This window comes from Curcuma longa, chromosome 15, assembly GCF_044706935.1.
Source record: "Curcuma longa cultivar G26 ecotype Majalengka, Jawa Barat chromosome 15, ITB_CL_G26_1.1, whole genome shotgun sequence".
NCBI classification, from domain to species: Eukaryota; Viridiplantae; Streptophyta; class Magnoliopsida; order Zingiberales; family Zingiberaceae; genus Curcuma; species Curcuma longa.
The window spans coordinates 8584133-8594183 of record NC_133875.1 but is presented as its reverse complement, the minus strand read 5'-3'; the positions used below and the strand labels follow the sequence as shown (position 1 = coordinate 8594183).

At 34.6% G+C, this 10051-nt stretch overlaps 1 protein-coding gene across 2 annotated transcripts in view; it reads right to left on the bottom strand.

The window, feature by feature from the left end:
* Positions 1 to 10051, bottom strand: part of LOC141846576 (uncharacterized) — a 36170-nt gene that overhangs the window by 18029 nt on the left and 8090 nt on the right. Inside the window, exons 6-8 of one of the 2 annotated variants that reach the window (XM_074734611.1) lie at positions 8986 to 9127; positions 7977 to 8092; positions 7849 to 7905 (exon numbers count right to left, since the gene is read on the bottom strand). In XM_074734611.1, coding sequence (XP_074590712.1) covers positions 7849 to 7905; positions 7977 to 8092; positions 8986 to 9127 — 315 coding nt within the window. The remainder of the gene's footprint in view (positions 1 to 7848; positions 7906 to 7976; positions 8093 to 8985; positions 9128 to 10051) is intronic. The other variant, XM_074734612.1, reaches the window with a different exon arrangement.

Here is a 10051-nt window from a genome sequence, read left to right as displayed (position 1 = left end):
TCATTGATTTATGGTCACTGTTTCAGATTTGTTGTGACGGCCATCGAGGAGACCTGTTGTTCATCTCACTGTTTGAAGGAAGAGATAAACTGTTGTTTGTTATTTATGATCTATGATTGGAAAAAATAAAACAAGGTTCCTTATTTTGTGAGACAAGTCCTTTTTGATTTCTATTTCTATTTGTTTGGATTTCCTTTTGCAGTGCTGAGATGCTTTGAATCTTGACATTCCTTGGGTCATTCTTGGACATTCTGAACGAAGGGATTCTTGGACATTCCTTCAATTTTGCAAGTTTCATCAGAATAATCCTCTTGTTCATTTCTAATGAATTTTAAACTTCAATGTTCTTTTTTTTGTTCTACTTAAATTTGCTTAAGTTTAAAAATGCGATCTTTCTGGAGAAAACTCTCTTTTCTCCTCTAAGATATTACTAGTATAAAGATGCTTTGCTTACTGAGTCTTGTATTCTTGAGGATCTTTTATTGTAACTGATACTATGAGATGAACTATGAAAACTGTGTTTGAGATTGTTAAGAGCTGCTTCCTAAATTCTTAATCAAACATATAAAGAACCACATTGGCCCAGTTCAAGTATGTACCTTTTGTTGTTCTTTGTTAATCATTATTTCTTTCTTGTCGTTTATTTGCACTTGATCCACATTGGCCCTTTTCACATATTTGTAGATTTTGACTGTGCAGTATTAATAAAGCAGATGTCTGAACCTTCTCGACTTTCTCCACCTAGTGATCAATCGGGCAGGGTTATTTTAAGTGACAAGGATGCATTAGGTAACATGAATGATGGTGTAATTATAATGCTGGTTTTGTGCCTTTTATTGTTGATCTGCTTGACCTTTTTCCTTTTCTTTTGTCTTCTGGAACAGATAATGGAGATGTTAAGGTGACGTTGCCAATTGAAAAGCAGAGTACTGATGCAACTAGACGTAAGCGTGGCAGATAATGGAGATGTTAAGGTGACGTTTCTGCTAGCATATTACTTAATTGTTTTTCTATTCTCTTTCACCATTAAATCTTAACACAGCATTGGTACTGCATTGTTCTTCTTTGTTATGCATAGTGCACTAGATGTGTTTACACTGTGTACTTTAAATCTCAAGTTTTATTTTTATTATTTTTCTGTTGGTCTTGTTCTTATGCAACCATCTGTGCACTTTGAATCCTGCAAGTTGCTTATTGACATATTCTACATATATCTGTAACATGGTATTCTCGATAATATGCTTATTAAGGTGGTCTCGATGACATGTCTTTCTGATTTTGGTAACTAGAATTCAGGTTGTAATACACACTTGAATATTTGATTATAGTCATGCTTTGTAATATTTCTTTTCTTGTAAGAATCTTATGTTGAATATTTTGATTTTACTACCACAATTACTTTCCTCTCTTCTTACATCTTTTTTACTATTTCCTGGTTGTGAAGTAGATCTATTGATTCTTTTGTTATGTATTTTGATAACTTATTTAATTGATGAGCTAATTATTTGTTTATGTGCAGTTGTCATTGGATTCTCACTGTCATTGCACCTGTTCTATTTCTGCTGCTGTTGGAGGATATTCTGTTGCGTTGAAACCTTTGTTATGGACCTGCTGCTGTTATGGAGCTTCTATGTTGGAAGTTGTAACTTACATTTGTGTTATGAACTTGTATAAGTTGTATGTTATGGACCTGCTGTATGTTATGAATTTGTGTTATGAACCTGCTGTAAGAATGATTATTGTGTAAATATAAGTTGTATGTTTTGTATGTGATCTAGTAAATTTTGTAGCTAATGATTTTATATTTACAAAATATATTATTTCTTATTTACTGCTAAAAAAAATCAAAAGACAACGCTTTTAAAAACGTTGCAAAACCCAAACAATTTGTAACAAAATTACAACGCTTTTTAACCGTTGCAAAATGTGTTGTCATACCTATTAAAAACAACGTTTTTAAAGCGTCGCAAAAAACGTTGTAATATTTACAACGCTTTTTCTGCGTTGCGAAGGTGTTGTCGATGTTAACAAAGACAACGCTTAAAAAGCGTTGTCGTTGAGGGACCCCTTTTACAACAGGGCATCTTACAACGCTTTTTACCCCACAAAGACAACGCGTTTTTCGCGTTGTCTATTAACATTTTTCTAGTAGTGAAGCAAACGTATACCTAGGATCGCGTGCCCTCTAAGCAGCAGTTTGCTAGAATTCAAGAAACTTGTAAACCTGCAAAAACAATATTGAAAAATAATATCAATAATAATTTCACATCATGTATCTTAAAAACTATGCAATATTTATACAACACACTAAACTAAATTAGCATCATGTATCCTACACCAAGGCAAGCCCCGCCATCAACTCCCAGCACCGACCAGTGCCTCCCCGCGCCCGGCCAGCTCCAACACGCGCCAGCCACCACCTCCCCGCGCCGACCAGCGCCTACATGCGACCGGCCAGCTCCTTCTCATGCCGGGCAGCAACTCCCCGCGGCCGCGACAACCTCCCTGAACCGCCCGGCACCGGCCGGCAGCGCCCACGACCGGCCGGCAGGGGCCGGCAGCGCCCGGCAGGGGCCGGAAGCGCCCGCCAGGGGCCGGCAGCGCCCGCCAGCGGCCGGCAGCGCCCGCCAGCGGCCGGCAGCGCCCGCCAGCGGCCGCCAGCGCCCGGCAGCGGCCGCCAGCGCCCGGCAGCGGCCGCCAGCGCCCGCCAGCGCCCGCCAGCGCCCGCCAGCGCCACCCAGCGGACGCCAGCGGCCGGCAGGGACCGCCAGCGGCCCACGCCCGGCCTTGTGCCCTCTGCCGCCCGAAATCCACTCCACAACCAAAAAAAAACGACGAAGAAGGGAGGAGAAAGCTTACCCGTCGTTTCTGGCGAGATCCGCAGGCCAAATCTTGGGTTTTCCGGCGAGATCCGGCGATACGTCGCTGATTTACTCGCCAATTTTGCGACGAATAAGGTTCGTCGCTGAATCTTTGACACGGAATTATATATTCGGCTAGAATATGGCGACGAAACACATGTTCGTCGCAGATTTGGCGACAAATACAAATATTCGTCGCCATATTGGCGACGAACATGATAATTCATCGCAATATTGCGACGAATAATTTGTTCGTCGCAGACTTTTTTGACCCTGAATTATAAATTTTGCTATAATATGGCGACGAACACAATGTTCGTCGCAGAATTTGGGACGAATACAAATATTCATCGCCAAATTCCAACGAATTAATTGTTCGTCGCCGAATTTTGCCCCGGAATAATATCTTTGCCTATAATTTGGCGACGAACATAATAATTCGTCGCCAATTCCGCGACGAATTAGCATATTCGTCGCCAAAACAGCGATGAAAATATTATTCGTCGCAAAATTTCTGTCACATTTCGGGATACTGTCTTTTTTCCAACGAAATCAGTTTTCGTTGCAGAATTGCGACGAATTATTTATTCGTTGCAATTTCTGCGACGTATTCCGCGACGAATTTGTTTTTGCGACGAATTTGGCGACAAATTAGTTTAGTTGCTAAATTTGCAACTAATTATATATTCGTCCGAAATTTTGTTGCTGATTAGCGACGAAAACCGCTTTCGTTCCAAAATTCGTTGCTAATTTGCGACGAATTATTTTCGTCCCTAAAATTCTTCATTGAGAAACAACTCCCAAGCCAAGTCTTCACAGACTGTAGCGAAGGAATGTCATTCCCAATGAGTAGTATGTCATCCACGTACAATACTAGGAAGACAACTGTGTTCCCAACAACCTTCTTGTAGACACAAGGTTCATCTTCATTCTTGATGAAATCAAACTGTTTGACCGCATCATCGAATCGAAGATTCCAGCTTCGAGAAGCTTGCTTTAGTCCATAAATGGACCTATGCAGCTTGCATACTTTACCAGTATGCTGTGGATCTACAAAACCCTTCAGGTTGCATTTATGCTTATTTACCAGGGTTGCCTACTTGATTGGTTATGATTTTATAGATCTGCAAGATCACATAGAAGAAATATGATCTGCAAGATCTCATTAAAAATATATTATTTTATTTGTGTATCGAGCCGCCTATATATACGCTAACATGGTTGATTTTTCTACATCTTAAAATGCTTGACATTTGATTTAAATCATAATGTACGATGGGATTGAACTTTTGATATACATGTTAGAATGCTTGACATTTGATTTGAAATATTTTGGAACAGGCATTTATGAATATTTTCTATAAATATTTGTATTATGATATTAATGGTAAATGTTATTCTAATTTAATGTAAATATTATAAATACATATAGAAGTTCAATAAAAAAATCAAAATTGGAGGTACAATAAATAGAAACGGATATAATAAATTTTTATTATAAATTTAATAACCAAAGTACATTGCTAATTTTGTGATCAAGTGATCTCTAATTTAAAGACTAAATAATAAATTTTTATCATTATTTTAAAAATCAATATATTTAAAATGGTAACTAACCTAGAGATCGAATGATGTATTTCAATCTTTAAATTTAATGACAGAATTCAATTTGATATCTAAATTAGTGGTAGTTGATAATTAACAACCAAGAAAATATTCAGTTACTAATTTATTGCTAAATACATTAACAATGGAATAGATTAGGGATCGAACTGATTTATTTGGTGTTAAAAACTTTCAGAAAATAAGAAAGTTTTTAAATGAATATTTGATGAATGGAAAACACTAAACTTATAAACACTTAAGCACTAATAATTTAGTTTTTTTCACAAATATAAAGTTTTTCTATGAAAAATTATTTTTCTTGATAGATGTTACTGTATTACTTGTCTTTTTTATGAATTTTCAACTTATGTATAATATTTAATAATATATTATTAATACTAAATTCTTGAAGTTTGACCGTTGAACAGTGTAAGATTTAATCAACAGAATTGAAGGTTAATTCAATTGATTGAATTTAGTCGAAAGTTCAATAAATAAACTTTTTGATGTTTTTATCTTCTTGGAAGTTAGATCATAATCTAAAATTTAAAATTTTGAATATTTTTTTCATTTCCAGAATATTGTTAGTGCAAAAAGATATTTTTTAAAAAATGGGAGAAACACAAAATAGAAGAGGGGATAACTTGTGAAACAAATTCAAAATTAATTTTTGTTAAGTTATATGCTTATCTAAATATTTTAATTGACATACATTCAAATCTAACTTGCATGTACAATAAAATTCTTAACCTACCAGGACTTCCTACTAGGACTCAACCACCTTGGTTTTCTTGCCAAGTCTCAACCAACTTGGTCTTCAACCAATTGTCAGGCCTTACGGACCCAACTGGACTTCTCGCCAAGACTCAACCATCCTGGACTTCTCGCCAGGACTCAACCATCCTAGACTTCAGCCTGGTGTCTGGTCCTAAGTCTTTCAACCCTGCACACTTGGTAAAGAGGTTAAACCCACAACAAACCTAACTTTAACTTATTTGTCATTCATCAAAACTTGAGTTTGACCATTAGTGCAAACTGCACCAACAGTTACATTACTCCCACTTGCATGATTGAAGTATAAGCAATTTTTTCCTTACCAAGAGTAGAGGTGATTTTAAAACAAACAGAGTACACCCAACTAATAATGATCACGTGATTTGGAGCCTATGTTGCCTTATACAGCTTTAGCCTTCAAGATTGAGAGTATGCTTTCAATGGATTATCACAGGTACTATCTTGAAATAGACTATTTTATGCAAGACCATCGTATAGGATATTTTTGTGTCAGGGTCTATCAATGCATCATCAAGCTCCTCAGAAGTAGACATGTACATTCTATGAGTCATCCCAAACAATCCAAGCATGTTGCCCTTATTGGACATTTAATATATGTGGATGGATATGGCATGGTAGATTTACAATGCATACCTTTGTTTGTATATGTTAGTCATGTTTGGATATGAACATAGAATGAATGCGCTTTTGTTATGTTTTTATCTTAAATTAATGGATCCATACATACTTATGTCTGTTGTGATTAGTAGTTGGGATCCTCTTTACAATGCATATGAGATTTTATCATTTCTAAATGTAATTTTATATTTAAAAATAATAATAAAACAAATCTCTCTGACAGAAAAAAAATGTTTTATAGCCTTTAGCAACAATTTATGATGGAAAATTGCCACAGAAGATGGACAAATTTGTGATGTTACAAATAAAAATAATCTATTCTATATCGACGACCAAAAATCATCATATTGCTTTGTTTTTGCCAAAAATAAATGAACTCATTTGCAACACCTCCAATCAAAATTAGGTGTTTACAACATAAATCAAATTATCTAGAATGACATTATTTTTTTAAGTGAATTTATAATTTAGATTATAAAAAATATATATCATATATATATATATATATATATATATATATATATATATATATATATCATAGAATGTAGGCACAAATGCCCCCGGGGCATGATTGAGTTGGTTACTACGGGCCAAACTTGCTGTAGTAGACAAGAATCGAATCTCGGCGAAGCCGAGACAATGCTCTCCTCCCGTAGTGGCCAACTATAGCTTCCCGATTTACGTCCTCACAGATGGTCGTGAGGTCGGTCATGTGGAACCACTGGAGTGACGGATTCCAGCTTTTGTTGCAATAGACACAAATAATATAATGTAAAATTGAACATATTAAAGTGTGTATTTACAAATTAATATTTAAGCAACAGTTCAAAGTTTCATGCTACTAGATCAAAAATATAGTTCAATTTTATTTTTCATTTTTATTATTTCCTATATTAAAAAAAGAATAAATAATTACAATGGATTTTAAAAAAATGAAAATTTATTCTTAGGTAAATCAATTTTGAAATGCTTCCATAGAGTGTCTCACATCTCTTTTACATCTATCTGAAAATATTCAATTCTCATAAGATTTTCTTGACTCTTGCTCAAAAGTTCCAATAGTGTATGTATATTCAACCTTTTGAGACAATTATAGGTGAGACAAGGTAATTTGATTGGTCAATAAAAATATATTTTAATGGAATTTCTTTTTTGTTTTTGTGAAAAGTTTCTATTTCTATAAATAGACAATTTGTTCTCATTTATCATATAATAAATAATTAAGTTTCTATTTCAACATGCAACAAAAAAGACAAATTATAGGATGATGAGTAGAAGGAGCCTTTCTGCTAAGTTGATCTATGGACCCAAATAAGGAGATTTAAAAAAGTCTACCACCTAGAGATCCCTAAACTTGGATTAAATTCATTATAGAAATTAGTCATCTCCAAAAGTGGGAATTTTTTTTTTAATCTTTTAGGTGAAAAATGAATCAAGTTAGGGTTTTCCATTGCAAGTTGGTCCAAACTTCAAATGAACCGAGTCACTGTTTTTTCACCATATAAACGACCAGCCTAGCCCACATATTCAAAAAATTAAAGGCCTAAAGACACTATATCTTGAATGTGTGATGCCATCCCTTCCCCCAAAATGACTTGGCAGCCACATAAGTAAGGCATTTGAAACTTTGCTACTTAGAAAAGGGGGAAAAGGTCAGCCTAACAAACATATCTATTGGTGCAAAATATTGGACTTGCAGCAGAAAGCATAGCTAGCGCAAATTATATTTCCTGATCTAACAAACAAGAAGCCATTGTATATTGACATTTAGTTACTGTCACCAGCAATAATAGGAAAAAGAACCTCCTGAATTTCACATTTGACACAATAACTGATTCAGAACATGTTTGCGCTTGTCAATGTAACATTTATGTACCTTCATTATTTGAGAAATGCAACCATAGAAAAATGAATTTATCTCATTTAAAGAACTGATTACAAAGAAACGAAACAGAGTTGATTGGAGTACTTTAATGAGATGACCACAAGAATCAGCCATTGAAGTCTTCAAGGGATATTCCACCAGCTAACAAAGCAAAGACAAGTAACGATTAATCAGGATCAATGTAAAAAAGAAAAGAACCAAGCATAACTCACAATGAAACAATCTTCTCCAACTAAGGGTGATTTTGCTAGCTGATCCATTAGCACAGAATAATCAACTTCCGTGTAAGGTGGTGTAACACTTATATAATCAAATGTTCTGTTATTATCTGCAAAGGAGTACAACTTTGTAAGCTATCAGTTGAAACTAGCTGTTAGAATGAAGGGTTACCATTCCAGCAAACACAAAAACATCCCAGCTAGGTGCATTTTAATACTGAAATATTGTTAAAATAGTTCTTACAGAAAATATTTATTATTTTCTGAAAATATTCATCATGTAAGAATTACCCTTGCAGTCATTTTCTATTGCAAAAAATATTCCAAATAACTAAACTTCAGCAAGGTCAACAAAAAGTAAAAGTTGTTCTTAAGCATCCAAAGTTGCACAATATTGAACTCCTACTGTAGTTACTAATTACTAGTTAATCAGCATAAACAAGGAAACCATGGAAAAACTTTTTGCCCTTGTCAGCCAATTTCAACGCAAAAGTAAGTAGTTCCTTGAAATATTACCATTATTAATGCACTCACAGAGCGGAAACTAAATGACACATTGCATCCCAATTGTATACTTTACAAAGAAGACATGTAAGGTGCAAAGTGCATACATGCAAGACTAAGATGTCCTTGTGAATGGCACAATACTAATGCAGTGCCTGTATCCTGCAGAATTAGTAAAATGATGATTATACAGTGCAAGATAACTTTATGCACTTGAAAATGTTCAAAATCCAGTCGGTGCCACGAACAATTAAGCATGTACATATACATTTTTAGCTTAGTCTCTGATTACTCATTGGCAACTATCAAGCAGTAATGGTTAAGAGAAGCAAACAAAAGCAAGTTCATAATTTAGATAATCAAAAAGAAAAAAGAATTTTTTTCACCTAAAAAGGAGAAGTCCATCAAGACAAACTCGATATTAAATATTCCAATGTGCACAATTTAGTTTGTCAAGGGTTGCAGTGAATTAGTGGTGTAGAAAAACAGGCATATGTACCTAAAGATTGTTCAGCTTGTTCCAAGAATCTTTCTACACGAACAGTATGTATGACTGAAACATCAGAAAACCCAGTCGACTCTAAATTGGGCTGTAGCACTTTAGAGACAACCCAAGGATCCATCTCAACAAAATGTGCCTGCTATAAAGGAATAGGAAAAGAAGGAATTTGATATAAGTAATACAAGTTAATAAACAACACTGGATGTAAAAGGCATGTAAATTAGCATCATACACCATTTAGGTTGTGTAGATTATACTTGAGCACCCTTATAGCATGATTCCACAAAGTAAAATATCAAGTAAGCAATACTTGTCATGAACCACATTGATTATCAAGGTTTAGAGTATCATTTTGTGCCAGTGTTTTACTGTATGACAATAATGATATGATTCTTGTATTGTATTGTGCCAACACGGCATGCCGAGAACACCTTAAATAAACTTTAATCTTATGAGACCTTTCTACTTATTTTCTTTGCCTCCAAATATAACCCTATTACAATTAGAAGGTAACTGATTATATTTTGGAGCAACAAAATGCTTGGCGAATTGATTATATTTACTAATACAAACAATTATCGTGCATGGGATAATACCACTAATTCTTATTGGTGCAATTGTTTCCCAAATGGTCAAGTCTGACTATATGGGTTTGATGTGTTTGACAAAGGTTTAAAGTTAAGTTCATATTATGTTATCCATGTTGTGTCAAATGAGCAGGTGCACATTATTTGACATTATCATTGTAGAAGCAACGAATGAAATTCAAATGGGTTAGGACAACCATACATTTGGTAGACCAACAGATTATTAATAAAATTTAATAAATTTTTATTCTATTCTGATATTTTTTTCCTTTTTCTTTTTTGAAACTTTTTACAATTTTCTAAATGTTTTCTATTTTCTGGGTTTTTTTCTTATTTTTTATTTTTCTAATTTTTTAATTTTATTATTTTTAAAAAATAATATTTTATAGCCACCAAGCTTGAACCCAACCCCAATCAACCGACCAGGCATGACCTATCTCAACATAACACCTAAGCGGATGGACCAAGCTCATGTC